A 27,631-nucleotide genomic window follows, 5' to 3' on the forward strand; every position below is an offset into this window, starting at 1 on the left:
TGCCCTGTTTTCCTGCTTCAATAGGATCTTCTATTACAGTGGTTCTCCACCTGTGGGTCGGGACCCCATTTGAGGTCAAACGACCATTTCATGGGGGTCGCCAAACAACGCAGTCCGACATTTTTTTTCCCCTTTTCCTTAGCTGTGCTACTCCCTTTTATTCTATTGGCTTTTGAAAGCCAATAGAATAGACTCTCTTGAATAGAGTCTCATTCTATTGGCTTTCAAAAGCCAATAGGAATTTTCCAGGCTGTCTCTGCCCTGCTGAGCCTGCCAAAAGTCCCATTCTGCAAACGGTGCTGCACCAGTTGAGTAGTCCTCGACTTAAGACCAATTGAGTAGTCCTCGACTTACGACCGGTTAGGGGTCGCGGCATTAAAAAGGTTGAGAACCGCTGTTCTATTAGTTTGGGCAATTCTTTCCTAAACTGCCTGATTTCAAAATCTTCACACAGCTCCTTTCTTTCTTTCTCTCTCCCATCTGATTATTTCCATTCTTTTAACACCTTCTATTGTCCTTCTAATTACTAAGAAACTAGCCTTCTTCACCCTTTCTTGCATTGACACCAGACACACACACACAAAATTCCAAATACTTCACCCCAAGCAAAACAATCATTATTATTTTCAAGGAGCTTTTTCAAAGCCAATGAGCTCCAATTCCCAAATATTAAATTTTTCAAGACCTCTCCTTTACTTCTATCACCTCTAATCTTTTTATTGACTTCAGCCTGCTTGATGTTGTCAGCTTGAAGGATACCCAAGTATTTGTAGTACTCCTCCTCATCCAGACTCTTAATGCTATTTTCGTGGGGCGTCTTGATTCCTTCAGTTTTCACTATTTTTCCTTGTTTGATAGTAAGTGTGGCACATTTGTCCAGTCCAAACTCCATTACAATATCTTGGCTATATATACGGACAGTGTTGAGCAGCGATTCTATTTCAGATGAAGTTTTTTCATACAGCTTCAGATCATCCATGTAAAGGAGGTGGGATAGTCTAGCAGATGTTTTTGATGTTTGATAGCCATGTCCTGAGTTATTCAGTATTGTTGACAGAGGAAACAGTGCAATAACAAATAGTACTGGTGATAATGAATCTCCTTGAAATATTCCTCTCTTGATATTAACCTCTCTCAGTCTCTCACCATTGACCTGCAACTGTGTCTTCCATTGTGCCATCGCTCTTCGCACAAATTTTCTGATGTTTCCACGGACTCCTGTTATTTCTAGGCACTTGATTATCCGGTCATGGGGCAGAGAGTCAAATGCCTTTTTGTAGTCAATCCATGCCATATTCAGGTTGGTCTTCCTTTTGTTGCAGTTTTCCAAGATCATTTTGTCTATTAGGAGTTGATCTTTTGTTCCTCTGCTATTGGGGAGGTTTCCTTTCTGCTCAGGTGGAAAGAGATTGTTTTCAATTAGATGCTGTTGTACTGCATCAGCTACTACACCAGTTAGTAATTTGAAAGTTGTTGGTAAGCAGGTAATTGGCCTGTAGTTGCCTGGTGTAGCCCCTTTTGCTGGATTTTTCATTATTTGGTAAGTTTTCCCTAATAATGAAATTGTTGTTGTTGTTGTTATTATTATTATGGATCATCACACAGTCAGCCAGATGTTCAGACTGGATTTGGCATTTTTGTCTACCTATTGAGTCCTTACCCAGGACCTGGGATAGGCAGATGTGGATGTTTGGTGGTATTACAGATATCGTCATAGGATGGAAGCAGTTCCTAGCAAGGCCGCCTTTTGCAATTGACTAATAGCGGATTTGTCAATGCCAATGGTGTTCAAGTGGTGCTCCAGTTGTTTTGGGATTGCACCCAAGGCGCCTATGACTATTGGTACCACCCTTGCTTGCTTTTGCCACAGTCGTTCTATTTCTACTTGTAGGTCTTTGTATTTTGTTATCTTCTCCAGTTCTTTCTCGTTTGTTGTTGTTGTTATTATTATTATTATTATTATCCTGAAGCACAGAAGAAGAACTATGATGCCTGATCGGGTTTCTCTTTTTTTTCCCTTTGGACATTACAGATAGTCCTCGACTTACAACAGTTCATTTTGTGACCGTTCAAAGAGGGGCCCTGAAAAATGTGACATGACCCTTTGCGACTTTTACAACATTCCCCACGGTCACGCGATTAAAATTGAGATGCTCAGCAACTGGCATGTACTTATGCCAGTTGCCGTGTTCCCTGGGGGGGGGTGTTACATGATCCCCTTTTGCGACTTTCTGACTGGCAAAGCCAATGGGGGAAGCTGGATTCGCTTAACGACCGGGTTACTAACTCAGCCATCGCAGGGATTCACTTAACAACGGTGGCAAGGAAAGTTGTAAAACGGGGCAAAACTCCCTTAACAAACGTCTCGCTTAGCAACAGAAATCATGGGCTCACTTGCAGTCGTTAAGTCGAGGACTCCCTGGATAGGAGGAGAGCTGTGTAAATCTATTTTGGCCACAAGAAGATGCAGCTGATGAAATCTTTTGCTTTTTAATATAATTTACTATATTAAAATGTACCAAATTCCTTGTGATTTTTGAGGGGGAGGTTTAATTTCTGGAGGGGAAAACAAAAAAAAACCAGACAAAAAAAATTTATTCTACCGAATCCAGAAATACTAATTAATGCCTTGAGCCGACAGAGGGCGCCCCAACCCTTCTCTGGCCAAGCGGTTCCACTGGGCAAGCGCGCTGATTTTCATGAAAGCAACGACTCCGCCCCATCCGCTTTACGTTTATCGCCTGCGCATTGCCTGCCAGCTGCGCATGCGCCCGGCCGGCTCGAAAGGCGCGGTTGTGGCGCATGCGCATTATTCCTACGCCCGGCCGGTCAGAACGAGTCAGCGCTGGCGGGGGAAAACGCCGCTTAGTGCGCGGGGAAAAAAAAGCCAAGCCGTAGCCGCCGAAGCCCCCGACCCCCTTCGGTGGCTCGTTGTAGCGGTTCGGACCGGCCGCTTCCCCTCAGAGGTAGCCGGCAACCGAGGCCGGTAAAGAGAACCGGGGGCGGGGGCGGGGCGTCTTCGGCAGTTTTCAAGGTAAGGGCGGAGATTGGGCCAGATTGACAGGAACGCCGGCCAATGGGAAGAACCGCGCGGTACGCCCTCCCCTTCTCGCCGCCTCTTCGCTCTGATTGGCTCGGCGCGGGGAGAGCGGGGCGTCATTTTTGCCCTATTTGAATATATGAAAAAATGAATGGGAGAGGGTGGGAGGGGGCAGGTAGTGTGGTGGGAAGGGCGGGGGAGGGGCTGCTTTTCCAGGATGGGGCCCTTTGGGGAGGGGTCTTGGGCCACCCCATCCCATGGTTCCCAGCAGGCTGTGGCTTAGGGGAGTTGTAGTCCCACGTATCTAGAGGATGTGGACAAAAAGGATGGGGGGGGGGCAAACAAAGAGCCCTTCCAGGAATCCTGCTGGGGGGGGCTGATCAGCGCCCCCACCCACCCATAAGGTGGTGCCTTGCTGGAATCAGCTTTGCCCTTTGCTCCAAGCCATGGTTGCTGTGATCTTGGTTCCTAAACCTGGATATTGACCAGGGGGTCCTCTCTAGAAGACCCTCCCCCAAATACCCCTTGCCCCAAATGCTCTCCTGACTCTTTGGGGGGGGGAGACACCCAGTTCTGGGTGGGTGATGAAGACCCCCCCAAAGCCCCTTGCCCCAAATGCTCTCCTGGCCCCTTGGGGGGGACACCCAATTCTGGATGGGTGATGACCCTCCCCCAAATGCCCCTTGCCCCAAATGCTCTCCTGGCCCCTGGGAGGGGACACCCAGTTCTGGATGGGTGATGACCCTCCCCCAAATGCCCCTTTCCCCAAATGCTCTCCTGGCCCCTTGGGGGGGACACCCAGTTCTGGATGGGTGATGAAGACCCTTCCTCAAAAGCCCCATTAAGGAAATGCTCCAGCCCCTTGGGGGGGGCATCCAGTTCTGGATGGGTTCGGGGGGGGCTAAGAATGTAAAAGGGGAGTGGTCTGGCTGGAATTGGGAAGAAAGAAAATGCAGGTGGTCCTCAACTTTTAGCAGTTCATTTAGTGTCCGTTCAAAGTTAGAACGGCACTGAAAAAAACGGGACTTACGACCGTGTTTCACACTTAAGACCGTTGCGGCATCGCCCATGGGTCACATGATCAAAACTGAGACACTTTGCAACTGACTTAGAGTTATGACGGTTGCAGTGTCCTGGTGGGATCACGTAATCCCCTTTTGTGACCTTCTGAGAAGCAGCATCAATGGAGAAGGCAGTCACTGAACAACCAGATTACTCCCTCATCAGCTGCAGCGATTTACTTAATAACCGAGGCAAGAAAGGTCTTAAAATGAGGTAAAACTCATTTAACAAATGTCTCACTTAATAACAGGAAGTGTGGACTCCGCTGTGGTCGTAAGTCACGGACTACCTGTAATATAATAATAATGTTGGAAGGGACCTTGGAGGTCATCTAGTCCAACCCCCTGCTCAGGCAGGAAACCCTATACCAGGGGTAGGCAACCTTGGCTCATTTATGACTCGTGGACTTCAACTCCCAGAATTCCTGAGCCAGCCATGCTGAGGGGAAAGGGAGAGGTTTCCAAGCTGAGCCAGGAATTCTGGGAGTTGGAGTCCACGAGTCATGAGGGGGCCATAGTTCCGCCATGCTGGCTCAGGAATTCTGGGAGTTGAAGTCCACGAGTCATGAAGGGGCCATAGTTCCCCCATGCTGGCCCAGGAATTCTGGGAGTTGAAGTCCACGAGTCATAAAAGAGCCAAGGTTGCCTGCTCCTGGCCTATACCATTTCAGACAAATGGCTGTCCAGTCTCTTCTTAAAAACTTCTAGTTTTGTTTCTGTACTACTGTGGCCTGGAAGACGAAGGCAAACTGGATTTAACACCAACAATGATTAAAACCTCCTAATAGAAGAGAATATTTGTTGTTTAGCGTTGAACTGAGGAATCTTTGGGCTCTCTGATCTTGGCTACTTCTTGCAGACGTTTTGTGACCCAGCTAGGGAACGTTATCAGTGTTCAAAGGGAGTGGGGATTATTAATAGTAATAATAAAATTGGAAGGGACCTTGGAGGTCATCTAGTCCAACCCCCTGCTCAGGCAGGAAACCCTATACCATTTCAGACAAATGGCTGTCCAGTTCTCTTCTTAAAAACTTCCAGTGTTGGAGCATTCACCGCTTCTGGAGGCAAGAGTTCCACTGGTTAATTGTTCTGACTGTCAGGAAGTTTCTCCTTAGTTGTAGGTTGCTTGGCTTCTGGGAGTTGACGTCCACACATCCTCACGTGTAGCTTCTAGCCTAGCATTCCTGCAACATTGCCTCTAGGTCAGAAAAGAAGTATGCAGAAAGTGCCTGTTGGAGCTGATAAAGGGCTGAACCAGATAAGCTTTCGGTTCCCGGGTTATCAGCCAGAGTCCCCAAAGCTGAAATGCTCCAGGGTATTGAATCCAGATTTACAACCCCTGGGTTTATTCAAATACATCCTGTTTCCAGTGCTATATATTTTTTTTATTACACTTATATCTTTCATTATCCCCATTGTAGCGGACTTTGTGATAGGCTAACAACCCTGAAGGACACTTTTTTATGTGGCTCGGTCATTAATATACTCAAACCAACAAAAGGAGCTTTAGATTTTTATTTATTTTTTTAAAAGAAAAATCAAAGACACCGATATTGTTCGTGGCAGGGTTTAGGCAGTTCTGGCAATTTTCCCAGCTGTTAAAATTCTGGGAGAAGGTCTGTGAAAATTCTCAGGACTTAGTTGTATCAAAAGTGTTTCTTTTATTTTATTTTGAAAAAAAGCAACGGGTATTATTATTATTATTATTATTATTATTATTATTATTATTATTATTATTTGAGGAAAAACAAAGAGGTTTCGCTTCCCATCCTTGAAGCTTCGTCAGTTGTATTGGATGCTTTTTAATTTCAAAAATTAAAAAAAAACACCACTTTTGATATCAAATTCGGGGACTTCAACTCCCAAAATTCCTCAGCCTGCCCAGAGAATTCTGGGCCTTGAAGTCCACAAAGTTTTCCAAGTTCCAAGTTGGTTTATCAGGAAAGGAAATCTTCACACAAGGTCCGCAAGACTGTCCTCCCATGCTCAAGATCCTGATTTCTGATGCTAGGAATCGATGGTGGTGGTCGGGGGGAGAACCTGTAGCAGGAAACTATCCAGCTTTCTGAGAGCTTAACCCAGGGGTCTGCCTGGCTGAGGAATTCTGGGAGTTGAAGTCCACAAGTCATTAAAGGGCCAAGTTTGAAGACCCCTGGGTTAACCAAACTTCACAGTGACATCAGAGCAACGCCTGGTCTGCTGCTGCTAATATTTAATAATAATAATAAAGTTGGATGGGACCTTGGAGGTCGTCTAGTCCAACCCCCTGCTCAGGCAGGAAACCCTAGTAGTAGTAGTAGTAAAGTAAAGTTGGAAGGGACCTTGGAGGTCATCTAGTCCAACCCCCTGCTCGGGCAGGAAACCCTACACCATTTCGGACAAATGGCTGTCCAGTCTCTTCTTAAAAACTTCCAGTGTTGGAGCATTTACTGCTTCTGGAGGCAAGCTGTTCCACTGATTAATTGTTCTCACTGTCAGGAAGTTTCTCCTTAGTTCTAGGTTGCTTCTCTCCTTGATTAGTTTCCACCCGTTGCTTCTTGTCCTGCCTTCAGGTGCTTTGGAAAATAGCTTAATTCCCTCTTCTTTATGGCAGCCCCTGAGATATTGGAATACTGCTATCATGTCCCCCCTTGTCCTTCTCTTCGTTAAACTAGACATACCCAATTCTCGCAACCGTTCCTTATATGTTTTAGCCTCCAGTCCCCTAATCATCTTTGTTGCTCTTCTCTGTACTCTTTCTAGAGTCTCAACATCTTTTTTACATCGTGGTGACCAACATCTTTTACATCGTGGTGACCCTAAACCAGTGGTTCTCAACCTGTGGGTCGGGACCCCATTTGGGGTCGAACGACCATTTCACGGGGGTCGCCAAACAACGCAGTCCGCCATTTTTTTCCCCTTTTCCTTAGCTGTGCTACTCCCTTTTATTCTATTGGCTTTTGAAAGCAATAGAAGCGACTCTCTTGAATAGAGTCTAATTCTATTGGCTTTCCAAAGCCAATAGGAATTGTCCAGGCTGTCTCTGCCCTGCTGAGCCCGCCAAAAGTCCCATTCTGCAAATGGTGCTGCACCAGGTGAGTAGTCCTCGACTTACGACCGGTTGAGTAGTCCTCGACTTACGACCGGTTGGGGGGTCGCGGCATTAAAAAGGTTGAGAACCACTGCCCTAAACCATTTCGGACAAATGGCTGTCCAGTCTCTTCTTCAAAACGTCCATTTGACGTACCTGAGATCTTGTCAACGTTGCAGGGTGCTTACCTGTTATTACAATGAGACGGGACCGAATTGCGGAAGGACTGTCGGTTCTCTGCCCAGGTGGCTTCTGTATAAAAGTTGGATAACAAGAGCGGTGACGTTCAGCTCGCTCTCTTCCATCACCTGCCATTCTTGACTTCTGTCTGTGATTTGTTGATTGATTTTGATCTTTATCCTGCTTTTATTAGGGTTTAGAAATAATTCGTGGAGGGGGGGGCGAACGTACCTAATACTCCTTCTTCCTGTTTTCACCGCAACGACAACCCTGTGAGGCGGGTTAGGCTGAGGGAGAACGATGGGCCCAAAGTCACCCAGCTGTCTCTCATGCCTAAGGCGGGACTTGAATTCATGGACTCCTGGTGATTGGTCCAATGTCACCCAGGCAATTTTCACACCTAAGGCAGGACTAGAACTCACCGTCTCCTGGTGATTGGCCCAAAGTCACTAAGCCAGCTTTCATGCCTAAGGCGGGACTGGAACTCACCGTCTCCTGGTGATTGGCCCAAAGTCACTCAGCCAGCTTTTGTGCCTAAGGCGGGACTAGAACTCACCGTCTCCTGGTGATTGGCCCAAAGTCACTCAGCCAGCTTTTGTGCCTAAGGCGGGACTGGAACTCACCGTCTCCTGGTGATTGGCCCAAAGTCACTCAGCCAGCTTTTGTTTCTAAGGCGGGACTAGAACTCACCGTCTCCTGGTGATTGGCCCAAAGTCACTCAGCCAGCTTTCATGCCTAAGGCGGGACTAGAACTCACCGTCTCCTGGTGTCTAGCCTGATGCCACTAGACTTGAGCACAAGCCTAGTTTTGCAACACGTCCGTACATTTGTTGTTGTATAATGAGGAAGGTGCAGACGGGCGATGACAGCCAAGGTGGGTGTCATGGCATCCCCATCCTTAACCCCTCTCCACGTCCTCCCATCTTAAAGGGGGCCAGGATTGAGAAAAGTCTGCTCTAACTACAGCTTCCATTTATTTATTTATTTATTTATTTATTTATTTATGAGACTTATATACCGCTTTAAGTGCAAGCACTCTCTAAGCGGTGTACACCAGTAAGCAATGTATATATATATATTACATTGCCCCCAACAATCTGGGTCCTCATTTTACCTACCCCGGAAGGATGGAAGGCTGAGTCAACCTTGAGCCGGTGAGATTTGAACCGCTGACCTGCTGAACACAGTCAGCTAAAGTGGCCTGCAGGACTGCACTCTAACTGCTGCGCCACCATTGTTCCCAGACAGGCTGGAAAAGGCTGGGTTGGTGGGTTTTTTTTTTTCCACCTGATGACAAAAAAAAAGGACACTTTTGCCTAGCTGGTGTTTTAAAGGAAGACCCAGATTACGAATGAAGGCGGATCTACGCGTCCCTGGATAATGTTGCAGGATCAAATCTGTATCAGTCCCCAGGCCTGAAGGCTTTATCTTCCAAGCTTTTAGATTCATGGGGGGGGGGGGCCAGGGGCTCCCACACAAGTCCGGAAGCTTGGAAAACAAAACCCAGACAGGACTCAAATTGTTGGAGGGAAATATGCTGGCTTTGCAAACCGCTCAGAGGGTGCACTAAAGCGCTGTGGACTAGTATACAGGTAGTCATCATCATCATCATCATCATAATAATAATAATAGATGGAAGGGACCTTGGAGGTCATCAAGTCCAACCCCCTGCTCAGGCAGGTAACCCTATACCATTTCAGACAAATGGCTGTCCAGTCTCTTCTTTTTTTTTTATTGAAAATTTTTATAAACTTTTTACAATAAAATACCCCCCCTCCCACCCCATCCCCCTCCTTCCCAGAGCTGAATACAGGGTTAAAGAAACAGGAAAAAAAAAACATACAAATTACATGAACATCAATCCACTATACATAGATCCAAAAAAGTTTAAAATACTTTAACTCCAATACATAGAAACTACAAATGAACCATACCCAATTTAAACTATAAATTATTCAAAAGCTAAATAATACTTCTTAATCCCATTATTTATTCTGTACAAAATTTACCCATCTTTTCCACACCGATATATATCTCTCTTGTGAATGGTCTTTCAGATAAGCCGAATTTTTTGCCATTTCTGATAAATGAGAAACTTTGAGAAACCATTCTTCTTAGTAGGCAAGGAATCCTTCTTCCAATATTGCCCAATCAGCAACCTTGTCGCCGTAATAAAATTTAACATTAAGGTAATCTCTTTACCATCACAGTCTACAATAATACCTAACAAAAATAATTGTGGTGTAAATTTTATCCTTCTATTAAAAATCTTCTGAATATTCCACCAAATCTTGATCCAAAAAGCCTTTACATTTCTATATAACCACCAAATATGATAATACGTTGCATCCAAACAACCACATCTCCAACATTTGGGCTGTACATTCGGATACATACGAAACAACTTTTGTGGATCAAGGTGCCACCTATAATCTTCTTAAAAACTTCCAGTGTTGGAGCATTCACCACTTCTGGAGGCAGGTTGTTCCATTGGTTCATTGTTCTCACTGTCAGGAAGTTTCTCCTTAGTTCTAGGTTGCTTCTCTCCTTGATGAGTTTCCATCCATTGCTTCTTGTCCTGCCTTCAGGCGCCTTGGAGGATAGCTTGACTCCCTCTTCTTTGGGGCAGCCCCTGAGATACTGGAAGGCTGCTATCCTGTCCCCCCTCGTCCTTCTCTTCATTAAACTAGACCTATCCAATTCCAGCCACCGTTCCTTATATGTTTTAGCCTCCAGTCCCCTGATCCTCTTTGTTGCTCTTCTCTGCCTTTTTTCTAGAGTCTCAGCATCTTTTTTACATCGTGGTGACCAAACCTGGATGCAGGATTCCAAGTGTGGCCTTACCAAGGCTTTGTAAAGTGGTATTAACACTTCACATGATCTTGATTCTCTCCCTCTGTTGATGCAACCCAGCACTGTGTTGGCTTCTTTGGCAGCTGCAGCACACGGCTGGCTCCTATTTAAGGGATTGTCTTACAAGAGTACGTTTAGTGACCGTTCCAAGTTACAACGGCCCATTTTTCACCCTTTGCACAACCGTTGCAGCCTCCCCCTAGTCACGTGATCAGGATTCGGCCGCTGGGTAACTGACTCGCCTCTATGACGGTTGCAGGGTCCCCGGCGGTCCCACGATCCCCCCTTTCCGACAAGGAACGTCCTTGGGGACGCCAGACTGACTTAATAACCCCTGCGGTGATTCTCTTAACAACTGTGGCAAAACGGGGCAAGACTCACTTAAGAAATATTTCGCTTAGTAACAGAAATTTTGGGCTCCAATGTGGTTGTAAGAGGAGGACGACTTAGGTAAATCTAAGCACTGCGGCGGTTGCTGTTTAAGCTTCCATCCCCTGCCTAGCTGGTGCTGATTCTGTTACCCTCGTTCCTCTCCCTCCCCTGGAACAGGGAACCCTCTCCAGGCTCTTGAACTCAGACCACACTTATTCCCAGTCGGAGGAGAAAGGCCCATTCCCAGCTCTCTCTCTGCTTCAGGACAGCAGCCAAAGGCAGCCGTGGGGGGTGCTGAGCCTCCCCTGGGCCACTGGCAAGTGAGGGGAGGAAGGATTTCAATTAGAATAGAGATGGGAGGGACCTTGGAGGTCTTCTAGTCCAACCCTCTGCTTAAGCAGGTGACCCTATACCAGGGGTCTTCAAACTTGGCCCTTTGATGACTTGTGGACTTCAACTCCCAGAATTCCTCAGCCAGGCGTGCCTGGCTCAGGAATTCTGGGAGTTGAAGTCCACGAGTCATGGGGGGGCCGAGTTTGAAGGCCCCTGGTTTAAATATTTAAATATTTTTTCCTCACAGTCACATGATCAAAATTCAGGCATTTGGGCAGGGGTAGGCAACCTTGGCCCTTTTATGACTGGTGGACTTCAACTCCCAGAATTCCTGAGCCAGCCATGCTGAGGGGAAAGGGAGAGGTTTCCAAGCTGAGCCATGCTGGCTCAGGAATTCTGGGAGTTGAAGTCCACCAGTCATGAGGGGGCCATAGTTCCCCCATGCTGGCTCAGGAATTCTGGGAGTTGAAGTCCACAAGTCATAAAAGAGCCAAGGTTGCCTACCCCTGGCCTAGTCCATTGTTTCTCCATCTCAGCAACTTTAAGACGTGTGGACTTCAACTCCCAGAATTCCTGAGCCAGGCACACTGAGGGGAAAGGGAGAGGTTTCCAAGCTGAGCCGTGCTGGCTCAGGAATTCTGGGAGTTGAAGTCCACAAGTCATGAGGGGGCCACAGTTCCCCCATGCTGGCTCAGGAATTCTGGGAGTTGACGTCCACAAGTCATAAGGGGGCCACAGTTCCCCCATGCTGGCTCAGGAATTCTGGGAGTTGAAGTCCACCAGTCATGAGGGGGCCACAGTTCCCCCATGCTGGCTCAGGAATTCTGGGAGTTGACGTCCACAAGTCATAAGGGGGCCACAGTTCCCCCATGCTGGCTCAGGAATTCTGGGAGTTGACGTCCACGAGTCATCAAAGGGCCAAGTTTGAAGACCCCTGCCCTATACCATTTCAGAGAGGTGGCTGCCCAATCTCTTCTTGAAACTATCCACCCACAACCTCTGGAGCCAAGCCGTTCCACTGAATAGCAGAGGTGGAAGGGGCCTTGGAGGTCATCTAGTCCAGCCCCCTGCTCAGGCAGGAAACCCTATACCATTTCAGACAAATAACCGTCCAGTCTCTTCTTTAAAACTTCCAATGTTGGAGCATTCACAGCTTCTGGAGGCGGGTAGTTCCACTGGTTGATTGTCCTCAACAGTCTTGGGAAATCCCTCCTTCGTCCCAGGTTGCTTCTCTCCTTGATTAGTTTCCCTCCCGTCTTCAGATGCTTGGTAGAATAATTTGACACCCCCCCCCTACTTCTTTGGGGCGGCCCCTCAAATACTGGAATACTGCTATCATATCACCTTTAGTCCTTCTTTTCGTCAAACTGGACAATCCCAATTCCAGCAACCGTTCCTTATATGTTTTATACGTCCCCCACCCCACCCCGGTCCTTCTTTTCTCTAGAGCAGTGTTTCCCAAACTTGACAATTTTAAGGCATGAGGACTTCAACTCCCAGAATTCCACAGCCAGCGTTGTTGGCTGTGGAATTCTGGGAGTTGAAGTCCTCATGCCTTAAAATTGTCAAGTTTGGGAAACACTGCTCTAGAATGAGTGAAACCCAATTCCTGCCACCGTTCTTCGTGCGTTTTTCGTCTCCGGGCCTTTAATCGTCTTAGTTGCGCTTCTCTGCCCTTTTCCCAACCTTTCAACATTTTGTGTGTGTGTGTTTTGTAACGTGGGGAACAAAACTTTGCAAAAGAAAAGCGGGCCTGGGGAGGCACTCCTTGGCTTTTTGCATGCTTTTGCAAAGCCGAGCCCCCCCCCCCCTCCACGCCAGAGCCTTGACGTGCCAGAGCGTTGACACTTGCCAAAGCTGGGTGGGGATGGGGGCGGCTTGTGTGCTGGGGGGAGGCGGGACTCCCCGGGAGGCGGGCCCTGTGGATGACAAGGAGGGTCAGCCAGTGCCTGGAACGCTACCCAAGCCTGCTGCCTCCTCCTCCTCCTCCTCCTTCTCCGCATTCTCACATTCGCCGCAGCAGCGCATAGCTCCCTCTGCTGAGATCTGCACCCGAGAAGCCTCTGCTCCCTTTCCAGGGCGGTGAGTATGCTGCGTATCCCTTGAAGCATGCTCCCCCCGGCCAGCCCATCGGTTGAAGCATGCCCCCCCTCCCGGCCAGCCCATCGGTAAAACCTGGAGGGGGTCTTGGCAAAGCAGGGAAGCCAAGGTTGAGGGTGTCCCCCGCGCAGAGCCTAGCCGTTCCCGGGGAAGTTGGTGCCTTGTGCCGTATGGGGGGGGGGCTTCCGTGCGGTGCCTCTGCGGGGCTTCACCGCTTCTTGGAATGTGTCTCACCGGATGACTCATTGCTCTGACGGTGAAGACTGAGAATCAGGGCATTCAGGGCTCCGAGGCAGCCTTCCCCCCCCCCTTGGCATTCCTTCCCCCCTCTTCCGTCTCTCCGATCCTTTTTGCCTGTAGTTTAACTTCACGCCAGAGTGTTGATTTGGGGGGGTGGTCATGCAGCAGGCTGCGGGGACAGCAAGTGTGTGGGGGGGTGGTCTCCGAGCTCAAAGTTGTTCCGGAAATCTTGCAGCCTTGCATGCCAGTTTTGGGGGGGGGGTTGCCCCAGAGTTAGATGGGGGTGATGGTGATGGGGGGGGGTGTCCCGACTTATTTTCCAAACAAGTAATGGAAACTCACCCAGGAGAGAAGCAATCTGGAACGAAGGAGAAACTTCCTCAGAACGAGGGGAATTAACCTCGCCTCCAGAAGTTGTGGGTGCGCCCAACGCTGGAGGTTTTTTTTTTTTTTTAAGTAAAGACCCGACCAGCCACCTGTCTGGAATGGGGTAGGGTCTCCTGCTAGAGCAGGGGGGTTGGACTAGAAGACCTCCAAGGTCCCTTCCAGCTTTATTCGGATGGATTTGGCTTCGCGACTAACCCCCCCCAACCCCGTTAATCCGCCTCGCTGGCTTGGGAACTCTTTCCTGGCCTTTCTCGCCCCTCTGCGGGGGGGGGGGGAAACAGCTCCTGCTGGAAAACAGGATCGGAGTTCAGCCCGGAGTCCCTTGTTAGTGGCTGGAAGCTCGGAGTCAGCCCTGGTCTCTTTAAAATAAAATTTAAAAAAAAAAAAAGGCAAGCTAGTCTCAAGAACCAGGAAGTGCTTTGATCCCAGGGAGGAGGGAGGGAGGGAGGGAGGGAAGCCGGGTGGGTGGGAGGGGGAGAGGCAGGGGGCGCGAAGGGGGAGGGGTCTCCATGCTTTACTGCTGCAGCAGCAGACCCGCAGCACTCCCATCAAAGTGGCAACGGGAGCCCTCCTGGGTTTACCCCCCCCCCTTCTCTCTCCAGCCTGGCAGACTGCAGCAATAACGCCGGTCGCAGCTGGTTCGGCTCCAGGAGGTGGGATGGAGACGAGGCACGGGGAGGGGGGGGGCGCTTGCCCGGGTGACGAGGATCTGGTTCCCATTAGGGACCCTTTGGGGGCTGGATCGGTAGCCGGGGTTGGGTTGCAGGGCGCCCCCGCCCCCACCCGCCGGGACGGCAAGCAAGGATGCTGGCTGGTGAATGCATGAGCTTCCCGGGGGCATCAAAGCCCCCCCCCGTGCGCTGCTGGTGCTCCTGCTGCACCTTGCCCTGCGTCCGCAGCTGGTCCTTTAACACTTTCCGTTTTTGCTTCTCTCTGCTGCTGCTGCTGTTGGCGAAGTTTCCTTGTCCGACGCTGGGATGGCTGTGCCCACGCTGCAGGGGAGCTGCCTCCTCCTATGGTAAGCAGGACGGCCGGTGTGGCAGACCATGGACTCACTGAGACGCGCAGCGGAGGTGTGAAAATGTCGAACGGCAACCGGGCCCTGGTGGTGGACTTTATTTCCTACAAGCTGTCGCAGCGGGGCCACAGCTGGAGCGCGATCGAGGGCAGCGGGGAAGACCGGACGGCGCTGGCCGGCGAGATGGGCGGCGTGCTGAACGGCAGCCCCTCTTGGCACCCCAGCCCCGGCCCCGTGGTCCACGGGGCGGCCGGCCACCCGAGCCTGCTGGAAGACCTGGACGAGGCCCCCCAGGCGGAAGTGAGGCAGACGCTGCGGGAAGCCGGGGACGAGTTCGAACTGCGCTACCGGCGCGCTTTCAGCGACCTGACCTCGCAGCTCCACATCACCCCCGGCACCGCCTACCAGAGCTTCGAGCAGGTGGTGAACGAACTTTTCCGCGACGGGGTGAACTGGGGGCGGATTGTGGCCTTTTTTTCCTTCGGCGGGGCGCTGTGCGTGGAGAGCGTCGACAAGGAGATGCAAGGCCTGGTGGAGCGGATCGCCACCTGGATGGCCACTTACCTGACCGAACACCTGGACCCCTGGATCCAAGATAACGGAGGCTGGGTAAGCCTTGGCAAAGGACCGGGGCGGTGGCGGGTGGGACGGGGGGGAGCGAGAGGGGTGCCCCCTTCCTTTCCCCCTATAAAATCAGCTGTGCCGTACAAGGGGATCAGCTGTGCCATACAGGTAGCCCTCGACTTAACCACAGTTCATTTAGTGACCGTTCCAAGTTACGACGGCACCAAAAAAAGGGACCCGGGACCGTTTTTCACACTTACGACCGTTGCAGCCTCCCCATAGTCACGTGATCAAAATTCACTTGGCAACTGACTTGTATTTACGATGGTTCCAGTGTCCCGGGGTTGTGTACACCCCTTTTGCGATCTTCTGACGAGCAATGTGACTTATGACCGTTTTTCACACGACCGTTGGTCGCGTGATCAAAATTCGGACGCTTGGCCACCGTCTCGTATTTATGATGGTCGCGGCATCCCCTGGGGGGGGGCACGCGATCTCCTTCGGCAACCTTCCGGCCAGCCGAGGAACCTGGATTCACTTAACGGCCGTGGGGCTCCCTTAACGATTGCAAGCGATTCGCTGACCGACGGTGGCCGAGAAAGCCGCAAAATGGCTCCCAACTCACTCCGTTGCTTGCTTTCCTAACCGCGGACATTCTGCTCTCAACTCACTTGGCCAAGGTCTCGTTTAGCAACGTAAATTTGGTAGCCCACTGTGGTGGTAAGTCGAGGACTACCTGTGTCTCTGGCAGCCCCCGATCCCCGGCGAGAGAGGGCCAGTCGCGATGGTGTCGCCGTGCCTAGCGGCATCCTTTTGGCACATCCTTTCTGGGAATTCCTGTCTTTTTGCCCCCCCCCCAAAAGGTGGGGGAAGAATCTGTGCCCTTTGCGTAAAATCCTCCACCTGGCATTTTTATCGGGGTACGCAGAAGCAGCCTGTGGGGTAGAGGGGGACCCCTTCCCCAAACCGCTTAATCGCTCAGTGACGAACCTCCGCCAGGATTTCCGATTTCCCTCGTCTGCTTTCCGCGCAAAGATCGCTGGGATCCAGTGGGGAATGAAAAGGTGGGAGGGGTTATCTTGCCCTGGGGGCCGGCCCTAGCACCGCCCCCCCCCCTCCACGGATCTTGTCCATTGGAACAGGATCAAAGGCGCGCGGCTGCCTCACCTTGTTTAACCTGGCAACCGCTGTGGAGGCGGAAAGAGGGAACTGTTGAACTTCGGTCTTGTGGCAATGAGGGGAGAATGTTTGTAGCCCAAGGGTTGACCTGTGGGGTCCTGGGTGCTCTCTGAGCTGGGTGGTCTTCTTGCAGACCTTTCGTGACCCAACTTGGGAATATCATCAATGGGAAGGAGGAGGAGGAGGAGGAAGAAGAGGAGGACTGTGGGGTCCTGGGTGCTGTCTGAGCTTGATGGTTTTCTTGCAGACCTTTCGTGACCCAACTAGGGAACATCATCAGTGCTAGAAGGGAGGGGTGTTTGTGGAGAGGAGGAGGAGGAGGAGGAGGAGGTGGACTGTGGGGTCCTTGGTGCTCTGTGAGCTAGGTTGTCTTCTTGCAGACCTTTCATGACCCAACTAGGGAACATTGGCCCTAGAAGGGAGTGGAGTTGCAGAGAGGAGGAGGAAAAGGAGGAGGAGGAGGAAGAGGAGGAGGAGGGAGGAGGAGGAGTTGCAGAAGGAGGAGGAGGAGGAGTTGCAGAGAGGAGGAGGAGGAGGAGGAGGAGTGATGTGGGGTCCTTGGTGCTCTCTGAGCTGGGTGGTCTTCTTGCAGACCTTTCATGACCCAACTAGGGAACATCATTGGCACTAGAAGGGAGTGGGCTTTGTCGAGAGGAGGAGGAGGAGGAGGAGGAGGAGGAGGACGACGACGACTATGGGGTCCTTGGGGCTCTCTGAGCTGGGTGGTCTTCTTGGAGACCTTTCATGACCCAACTAGGGAACATCATCAGTGCCATCTCTGGTAACCCAACTTGTCGATGGAAACCCTGGCTTGTTCCCGGAACCTCAGGGTTTGTGAAGTTGCACGTTGGCTTGGAGACAGGTGTTGTCTGAGACTTGCAGGGGTTGAGGTTGCTCCCCGGAGGGGGGAAAAATACGTGACTTCCCTTTCCTCCGAAGCAGGTCCATCGTGTGTTGCTGCTCCAGCGAGTAAGTCTGGTTACTCTGCTTGCGGGTACCTCAGAGGTCCAGGGGCTGAGTCACTGCCCTGCAGGCCTTGTGCACCACTCTGTTACGTGCAAAGTGGTTGGTTGTGTCAAGTGTTTCTCAATGTCGGCCACTTGAAGAGAGGAGTGGACTTCAACTCCCAGAATTCCGCAGCCAGGATGCTACAACTTGGGCGCCCGTGCCAACATGGTCGCCAAGGTTCACGCTTAACACCTACGTCAAGCGTGTTGTGGGTTGTGCAGATGCCTTTCGTTAAGTGATAAGAACCCCAATACAGATAGTCCTTGACTCAACCACCGCAATGGGGGGCTGGAACCTCCGTCGCTAAGCAAGACCTTCGCTAAGTGAGCTTTGCCCCCGTTTCACCCCTTTCCTCGCCCCGTGCGTTGAGCACATTGCGGCCATTGTTAAATCAGGGACACCATTGTGAAGTGGATCCGGCTCGCCCAGGGGTAGGCAACCTTGGCTCTTTTATGACTGGTGGACTTCAACTCCCAGAATTCCTGAGCCAGCATGAGGGAACTATGGCCCCCTCATGACTCGTGGACTTCAACTCCCAGAATTCCTCAGCCAGCCATGCTGAGGGGAAAGGGAGAGGTTTCCAAGCTGAGCCAGGTTGGCTCAGGAATTCTGGGAGTTGAAGTCCACGAGTCATGAGGGGGCCATAATTCCCCCATGCTGGCTCAGGAATTCTGGGAATTGAAGTCCACGAGTCATGAGGGGGGGCATAGTTCCCCTCATGCTGGCTCAGGAATTCTGGGAATTGAAGTCCATGAGTCATGAGGGGGGGCATAGTTCCCCTCATGCTGGCTGAGGGATTCTGGGAGTTGAAGTCCACGAGTCATTCAGGGGTCATAGTTCCCCCATGCTGGCCCAGGAATTCTGGGAGTTGAAGTCCACCAGTCATAAAAGAGCCAAGGTTGCCTACCCCTGGGCTTGCCCCATCGACTTTGCTCGTCGGAAGGGTCCCAAAAAACGGGAATGGCGTGACCCCCTCTGGGACACTCCGCCGCCATCGTAAAGACGAAGCAGTCGCCAAGGGTCCAAATGTCAATCAGCGACTGCAACGGGTCGTAGGTGTGGAAAAAAGGGTCTTAACTCCCTTTTTTTCTGCCCAGCACTGGTGTAACTTCGAATGGCCATTAAATGGACTGAGGACTACCTTTAATACAGGATGCAGATAGGGGATTCCCTCCGTGGGGCGGGGAAGGGCAAGGCTGGGCAAAGGGGAGGAGGAGGTGAAAGGTAGGAAGAGCTTCTGGGGAGGGCGGGGGGTCAGGTATGCCTAGTATGCAGTTGTCCCAGGAACACAGCCTGGGGTGTGTCTGGCCAGGTAAACCACAGTCTGTTCCTCTTCCTCCTGGATAGCAGAAACAGAATTCATAGCCCCCCCCTCAATTGTATAAACATAGTTTTATCAACAATTTAAAAATACCTTAGGGAAAAGCTTGTACGAAAATGCAAAACTTCGTGGAAAGAAGGAAGATAAATGCTTTCTACAAGCGTTTGCAAAAACTGTAAATATTAAGCGACATGACCTCATGTGTTTGCAAGTAAAAAGCTTGCCAACTAAATATCTTAGTTGGGTAAGCACATTGCTTCAAAATGCTATAGTTGTGTAAACTTTTCTTTTTTTAAAAAGAAAAGGTCTTACCTTTGATGACTAGAATAGAATAGAATAGAATAGAATAGAATAGAATAGAATAGAATAGAATAAAGGAGACCTTGGAGGTCTTCTAGTCCAGCCCCCTGCTTAAGCAGGAGAACCTATACCATCTCAGACAAGTGACTGTCTAGCTTCTTCTTAAAGCCCCCTTTGGTCTCTCTTTCTCTTTCTCTCTCTCTCTCTCTCTCTCTCTTTTTCTCTTTCTTTATTTCATTCTCTCTTTCTTTCTCTCTCTCTCTTTCTCTCTCTCTCTCTCTCTTTCTTTCTCTCTCTTTCTCTCTTTCTTTCTTTCTCTCTCTCTTTCTCTCTCTCTCTCTTTCTCTCTCTCTCTTTCTTTCTCTCTTTCTTTCTTTCTCTCTCTCTTTCTTTCTTTCTTTCTTTCTTTCTTTCTTTCTTTCTTTCTTTCTTTCTTTCTCTCTTTCTTCTGGTTCTCCCCCCCCCCTCCAAACTCACCCTAACCTCCAGCTTCCGAGATTAATCCTGGACCCAGTGGAGATTTCCACTGTCGCTCTGGGTGACGACGGGGCCCTTGTCTCCTGGAGACCGAGGCGATAATGTAATCTGATTTTGTCAACGAACTCCCTGGCGGGATTTAGATTAAATTGCCGGATGGAAAGTCACCACCGGCCCTTGCTTGTGAATGCGGGGGGGGGGGGAGGAAAAGGAAAAAAAAAAAAACAATACAGAATAACAGAGCTGGAAGGGACCTCAGAGGTCTTCTAGTCCAACCCCCTGCCTGAACGGGAGACGCTCTGCCATTCCAGACAAGTGTCTCTTTTGGAAAACCTGCAGGGATGGAGCACCTACAACTTCTGGGGGCAGGTTGTTCCACTGGTGAATTGCTCTCAAGGCCAGGAAGGTCCTCCTTAGGTCTAGGTTGCTCCTCTCCTTGTCGAGGACTACCTGTAAACAGAGCTGGAAGGGACCTTGGAGGTCATCTAGTCCAACCCCCTGCTCAGACAGGAAACCCTATACCATTTCAGACAAATAGCTATCCAATCTCTTCTTAAAAACTTCCAGGGTTGGAGCATCTACAGCTTCTGGAAGCAGGTTGTTCCACTGGTTCATTGTTCTGTCAGGAAGTTTCTCCTTAGTTCTAGGTTGCTTCTCTCCTTAATGAGTTTCCATCCGTTGCTTCTTCTCCTGCCTTCTGGGGCTTTGGAGAATAGCTTGACTCCCTCTTCTTTGGGGCAGCCCCTGAGATACTGGACTATTGCTATCATGTCACCCTTAGTCCCTTTCGATAAACTGGACAATCCCAATTCCAGGAAGTTGAGGATTTAACAGAATAAGAGTTGGAAGGGACCTTGGAGGTCTTCTAGTCCATCCCCCTGCTCCAGCAGGAGACCCTATACCATTTCAGACAAATGGCCGTCCAATCCCCTCTTAAAAACCTCCAGTATTGAGGCACCCACAACTTCCAGTGGCAAGCAGTTCCGCTGATTGTTCTCACGGATAGGAAATTTATCCATAATTCTAGGTTGCTTCTCTTCTTGATGAGTTTCCCTCTGTTGCTTCTTGTCCTGCCTTCAGGCGCTTTGGAGACAAGGTAGACCTTTTATGACTCGTGGACTTCAACTCCCAAAATTCCTGAGCCAGCATGGGGGAACTATGGCCCCCTCATGACTCGTGGACTTCAATTCCCAGAATTCCTGAGCAGTAAAGGGGAACTACGGCCCCCTCATGACTCGTGGACTTCAACTCCCAGAATTCCTCAGCCAGCATGGGGGAACTATGGCCCCCTCATGACTCGTGGACTTCAATTCCCAGAATTCCTGAGCAGTAAAGGGGAACTACGGCCCCCTCATGACTCGTGGACTTCAACTCCCAGAATTCCTCAGCCAGCATGGGGGAACTATGGCCCCCTCATGACTCGTGGACTTCAACTCCCAGAATTCCTGAGCCAGCACGGGGGAACTATGGCCCCCTCATGACTGGTGGACTTCAACTCCCAGAATTCCTGAGCCAGCACGGGGGAACTATGGCCCCCTCATGACTCGGGGACTTCAACTCCCAGAATTCCTCAGCCAGCATGGGGGAACTATGGCCCCCTCATGACTCGTGGACTCCAACTCCCAGAATTCCTGAGCCAGCATGGGGTACTATAGCCCCTTTTATGACTCGTGGACTTCAACTCCCAGAATTCCTGAGCCAGCATGGGGGAACTATGGACCCTTCATGACTCATGGACTCCAACTCCCAGAATTCCCAAGCCAGCCATGCTGAGGGGAAAGGGAGAGGTTTCCAAGCTGAGCCAGGCTGGCTCAGGAATTCTGGGAGTTGAAGTCCACGAGTCATAAAAGAGCCAAGTTTGCCTACCCCTGGACTAGACGTACTTAGTTCTTTCAACTGTTCACCCCTGTCCATTAGGGGGCAGGCACAGTTCCATAGTGACACCCCCTCTTTCCATTTCCCTTTGTCTGCTGTGGACTAGACCATCTCTTCTCTTCTCTTCTCTTTGGCTTAAAGGCGGGATGCAGTTCTGCTCAGATTGGCGCCTGGCAGAAAGGCAGAAAAACCTTGCCATTTTCACAGCTCCTTGGGGAGATTCTGAAATAGTTCCCTGCATATTAAACAATCTGAGACTTGCGTTCCGCTTTTTCTACAAAATGCTCCAGCCAGTTCGATGGTCTGGGCAGACCATGTGCCGCAAAGACCCCCCCCCTTTTTTCTGCTTGCAATGACCACGTAAAGGGATGCTCTAATCCGGGGGTCTTCAAACTTGGCCCTTTTAGGACTTGTGGACTTCAACTCCCAGAATTCCTCAGCCAGAGACGCTTTTGGGAGTTGAAATCCACAAGTCATAAAGGGGCCAGGTTTGAAGACCCTTGCTCTAATCCAACTTGAAGGAAGGAAGAGAAAAGGAAAGGAAAAAAGGAAGGAAAGAAAAAGAAGGAAGGAAGGAAGGAAGGAAGGAAGGAAGGAAGGAAGGAAGGAAGAAAGAAAGAAAGAAAGAAAGAAAGAAAGAAAGAAAGAAAGAAAGAAAGAAAGAAAGAGAAAGAGAGAAAGACTGCTAGCTGGAGAATTTTGGGAGTTGAAACCCACAAGTCATAAAAAGGCCAAGTTTGAAGACACTTGCTCTAATCCAACTTCTAGGAAGGAAGGAAGGAAGGAAGGAAGGAAGGAAGGAAGGAAGGAAGGAAGGAAGGAAGGAAGGAGAAAGAAAAGGAAAGGGAAAGAAAAAGAAGAAAGAAAGAAAGAAAGAAAGAAAGGGAAAGAAAAAAGAAAGAAAGAAAAAGAAAAGAAAGAAAGAAAGAAAGAAAGAAAGCTGGGGAATTCTGGGAGTTGAAACCAAGGCCAAGTTCAAAGGCCCTTGCTCTAATCCAACTTCTAGGAAGGAAGCAAGGAAAGAAGGAAGGAAGGAAGGAAAGAGAAGGAAAGAAAAAGAAGAAAGAAAGAAAGAAAGAAAGAAAGAAAGAAAGAAAGAAAGAAAGAAAGAAAGAAAGCTGGGGAATTCTGGGAGTTGAAGAGTGCACCTCTCAATGCTTAAGCCTGCCACCCTCCCATCTTGGAAATTCTCATTATTTGGGTATCTCCAAAGCATTGAGTTGGAGAAGAAAAACAGGGCAATTCCTTGCTGAGGAATTGCACAGCCCAATATCAAAAGACTGACGTCAGGAAACTTAGCTTCCTTTCACAACTCCCCTGCAATTCTTGATTTTTTTTTTGACTCAACTTTGTTTTAAAACAACAACAACAACAATAACAAAGAGACTGAACAAGCAAACGCTGAACACGAAAAGAACATCGGGGTTTTCCAAAGCCCTCCTAAAACAGGAGTACTTACCATTGTAAAACTACAAAATTAATAATATATATATTGTTAATATATATATTTTTATATATATATATATAAAAACAGGAATAATCTCCCACCCCAACAAATATACAGGGTCTACCTCAAGTCACACACCTCATGGGCCAATCATAATCTGTTTTACTAAAAAAAAAATTTCTGAAAAAGAGAAAGTTATTGGCCAGGTGTGAAATGTATAAGGAATGGTTTAGAACCAGGGTCTTCAAACTTGGCCACGTTAAGACTTGTGGACTTCAACTCTCAGAATTCCTCAGCCAGCCCTCAGGGCTGGCTGAGGAATTCTGGGAGTTGAAGTCCACAAGTCTTTACGTGGCCAAGTTTGAAGACCCCTGGTTTAGAAGAAAGATGTTCAAACATTTGACCCAGTTTAGACAATAAATTGTCAGCTTGGAGCACACCCAGGACATTACCACATTTGTACTTTTATGGAGTCACAAGTTTAGGGATCTATTTTTAGTAAAAAAAAAAAAATTAGTAGGGAAGGTCTTAAGATTAACTCAGCTCCTAGTGTTTCTTTCCCTTTTTTCTTTCTCTCCTTTTCTTTCTTCCTGTCTTCTTTCTCTTTCAGTCTAATTTCACTTTTCTTTCTTTCTCTTTGTCTTTATCTCCTTTCTTTTCTTTCTTTCTTTCTTTGCCACCTGGATTATTTTTAATAAGAAACTCAAGGCAGCAAACATAGCTCATATTCCTTCCACCTCCTGCTTTTCCTAAATAACCACCCTGTGAGGTGGGTTGAGCTGAGAGAGGGGGTGGTTGGCCCAAAGTCACCCAGCTGGTTTTCATGCCTCAAATGGGACTAGAACTCACACTCTCCTAGTGATTGGCCCAAAGTCACCTTGCTGGTTTTCATGGCTAAGGCGAGACTAGAACTCACCGTCTCCTGGTGATTGGCCCAAAGTCACCCAGTTGGCTTCCATGCCTAAGGCGGGACTAGAACTCACACTCTCCTGGTGATTGGCCCAAAGTCACCCAGCTGGCTTTAATGCCTAAGGCGGGACTAGAACTCACCGTCTCCTGGTGATTGGCCCAAGGTCACCCAGCTGGCTTTCACGCCTAAGGCAGGACTAGAATTCACCGTCTCCTGGTGATTGGCCCAAAGTCACCTAGCTGGTTTTCATGCCTAAAATGGGACTAGAACTCACACTCTCCTGGTGATTGGCCCAATGTCACCTAGCTGGTTTTCATGGCTAAGGCGAGACTAGAACTCACGGTCTCCTGGTGATTGGCCCAGAGTCACCTAGCCACCTTTCATGCCTACGCAGGGACTAGAACTCACCGTCTCCTGGCGATTGGCCCAAAGACACTCAACTAGCTTTGATGCCTAAGGCGGGACTAGAACTCACCGTCTCCTGGTGATTGGCCCAAAGTCATCCAGCTGGTTTTCATGGCTAAGGCATGACTAAAACTCACCACCACCTGGTTTCTTGCCTGGAGCCACACTGGCGCTCTTGGCAGTGGGATCAAAGTATCTTACCTCCTTCTGAGATTTTGGATTCGGCTGTAGAGGTCTCCCCTCCAAGCTCTAACCGGGCAAAAACCTGCTTAGCTTCGGTGCCCAGATCAGGTCAGTGAGATCAGCATTCAGCATTTAGCTCCTGAAGTATATCCATCTATATCAGTGTTTCCCAAACTTGACAATTTTAAGGCATGTGGACTTCAACTCCCAGAATTCCACAGCCAGCATTGCTGGCTGTGGAATTCTGGGAGTTGAAGTCCACATGCCTTAAAATTGTCAAGGTTGAGAAACACTGATCTAGATGGAGATCAGCTGTTAGCAATAGCTTTGCCGACCAGCCTAAAAACAGGACAACTTTTAAAAATAAAACAAAGCAGTCTCCAAGATTTCCTTGTGCTCTGGTCAATTTCCTCTCCTCCCCCCCCCCTCCTCCTCAAGCGATTAATCTTTCACTCCCAGGTAGGCTGGGCGACCTGTATACGTCGTGTTTGCGCGGACACACCTAGTTATTTGGAAAATCTGCCTCTTTCACCTGCCTGCCGGCTCCACCTGTTCATTTAGCAAGGCCCAGCTGGGACCGTCTACTAAAATAAGCCTCATCACGGTGAAGAGGTTTCTCTCCACCTGCCAGCAATTCTCTGGAGCTCCTTTCCACCTGAGCTACACCTGACTAATCAAAAGGTGCTGAAAATGCTCCTTTCCTCCCACCAGCCTTTGTGGAGCCAGTTTTAAGGTCTTCGTTCTCGGTACCCGAACGCCCTGCGAGGTGTTTGCGGCAGTCCATCAGGCGGTTGACAGACAGAACTAAATTGATTTCTCCCGTCATTGTCTCTTATCTGTGGTTAAAAAAAAAAAAAAGCTAAAGGGAATTCAATTCAGAATACAGCTGGAAGGGACCTTGGAGGTCATCTAGTCCAACCCCTGCTCAGGCAGGAGACCCTATGTCAGTGGTGGCGAACCTATGGCACGGGTGCCAGAGGCGGCACTCGGAGCCCTCTCTGTGGGCACACGTACCTCTCCCCAGCCCTGCCTCCTCCCACAGCCCCCTCCTCACCAGTAGTCCCCCCCCCCAGAGTGTCGCCCCGGGTGCGGCCCAAGCGAAGCAGCGCAACCAAGGACGTGGTAGCTGGGCAGAGGGGACAAGACTCTGCCCTTGCGCCCCGTCGTGCGCAGATGTTGCTGCGGGGCATGGGCGGAGGGTGTGGCCGCCATGGCGCTGCTGGGCTATCTGGGTGATCTATGGCGGGCCGTGAGGTGGTGGCTGGCCCAGTGGGTAGGGCAGAACAGGTACGGGGGTGGGGGGCGGTTTTTGGGCACTCAGTCTCTAAAAGGTTCGTCATCACTGCCCTATGTCATGTCAGACAAGTGACTGTCTAGTCGTCTCTTCTTAAAAATCTCCAGGGATGGAGCGCCCTCCATTTCTGGTGGCAAGTTGTTCCGCTGGTTAATTGTTCTCAATGTCAGGAAGTTTCTCCTTAAGTCCAGGTTGCTTCTCTCCTTGATGAGTTTCCATCCGTTGTTTCTTGTCTTCCCTTCCGGCGCTTTGGAAAATAAGTTGAAACCCCCCCCTTCTTTGGGGCAGCCCCTCAAATTCTGGAAAACGGCTATCCTGTCCCCCCCCCCCAGTCCTTCTTTTCTCTAGACTATCCAAAGCCAAATCCTGCAAACCTATGTTTTTCTGCCCGGCCTTTACTCATCTTAGTTGCTCTTCTCTGCCCTTTTTCCAAAGTCTCGACGTCTTCTCTCTCTTTTTTGTAACGCGGGGACCAAAACTAGACGCAGTATTCCAGATGGGGCTTTTTTACTAAGGCTTTGCAAAGCGGTGTTAGCCCTTCACGTGATGTGATTTGATTTTGCGCCTCTGTACAAGCGAGGTTTGCAGTTGCAAAGATTTGAAACGGGGACGAAGTTTGAAGACGGAGGTGAATAGCAGAGACATCACCCTGCCAACAAAAGTGCGTATAGTCCAGGCCATGGTTTTCTCAGTTGCAATGTACGGCTGTGAAAGTTGGACCATAAGAAAGGCTGAGCGCCAAAGAATGGAGGCCTTTGAACTCTTGTGCTGGAGAAGACTCCTGCAAGTCCCTTGGACTGCAAGGCGTTCAAACCGGTCAGTCCTAGAAGAGATCAACCCTGACTGCTCCTTAGAAGGTCAGATCCTGAAGTTGAAACTCAAATACTTTGGCCACCTAAGGAGAAGGAAGGACTCCCTGGAGAAGAGCCTAATGCTGGGAAAGATGGAGGGCGAGAGAAGAAGGGGACGACAGAGAATCAGATGGCTGGATGGAGTCACTGAAGCAGTAGGAGTGAGCTTCAATGGACTCCAGAAGATGGTAGAAGACAGGAAGGCCTGGAGGAACGTTATCCATGGGGTCGCGATGGGTCGGACACGACTTCGCAATTAACAACAACAACTATGCCAAACAACTATAAAGAAGTTGGCGTGCCTCAAAAGTCCCGTTGTGGGTTGCACCCCATTGTTTCCTTCGGCCAGGAAGGGATGGGTTCGGGTTTTTGGCTCCGGAGCTTCCCTGTGGATTGCTGGAGATGGATTCCTGCTCTTCCCAAGAGGAGGTGGTTAGTCAGCTCTCCTTAGAATCCACAGCTCCATCGAAATGGGTCTGTTTCCAATTTCACCCTTTTATTTCATTTTTTTTTTTTTTTGTACAGTCACACCAAGGGTGGGCAACTCTGGTTTCTTTTAAGATCTATGGACTTCCAACTCCCATGGCCGGTTCAGGAATTCTGGGAGTTGAAGTCCAGGGGTCAAGGAGGGGCCAGAATTGCACATTCCTGAGTTACACCCTTCCTGGCAGGGTCCAGAAAAGCTGGAATGGCAAGGGCACAGATCTGAATGTCTCTTTTTATGAGGAATTCAAGGCGGTGGACACAGCCAACACATCCTCCTCCTCCTCCTATTTTCCCCACGACGACAACCCTGTGAGATGGATAGGGCTGAGAGCGCGTGATTGGCCAGTCCCCCAACCAGCTTTCTTACCTAAGGCAGGACTAAATGCACTGTCTCCTGGCAATTGGCCCAGTCATCCACTGGCTTTCATGCTTAAGGCCAGACTAGAACTCACCGTCTCCTGGCGATTGGCCCAAAGTCACCCAGCCGGCTTTCCCGGCTAAGGCGGAACTAGAACTCACCATCTCCTGGTGATTGGCTGGCTTTCCTGGCTAAGGCGGAACTAGAACTCATTGTCTCCTGGCGATTGGCCCAAAGTCAGCCAGCTGGCTCTCCTGGTTAAGGTGATTGGGTCAATCACTGTCTCCTGGCGATTGACCCAAAGTCACCCAGCCGGCTT

At 49.7% G+C, this 27,631-nt stretch overlaps 1 protein-coding gene across 2 annotated transcripts in view; it reads left to right on the top strand.

Annotated features, from left to right (window-relative positions):
- The first annotated feature begins 2,807 nt into the window (after positions 1-2,807).
- The window catches only part of BCL2L1 (BCL2 like 1), a 70,490-nt gene continuing 45,666 nt past the window's right edge, over positions 2,808-27,631 (top strand). Inside the window, exons 1-2 of one of the 2 annotated variants that reach the window (XM_039363846.1) lie at positions 2,808-3,034; positions 14,594-15,263. In XM_039363846.1, coding sequence (XP_039219780.1) covers positions 14,652-15,263 — 612 coding nt within the window. In that variant the 5' untranslated portion in view covers positions 2,808-3,034; positions 14,594-14,651. Of the gene's footprint in view, positions 3,035-12,832; positions 12,992-14,593; positions 15,264-27,631 lie in introns of those variants that run through there. The other variant, XM_039363845.1, reaches the window with a different exon arrangement.

The sequence above is a fragment of the Crotalus tigris genome, unplaced genomic scaffold, assembly GCF_016545835.1.
Source record: "Crotalus tigris isolate CLP2741 ecotype Arizona unplaced genomic scaffold, ASM1654583v1 scf7180000019601.482383, whole genome shotgun sequence".
NCBI classification, from domain to species: Eukaryota; Metazoa; Chordata; class Lepidosauria; order Squamata; family Viperidae; genus Crotalus; species Crotalus tigris.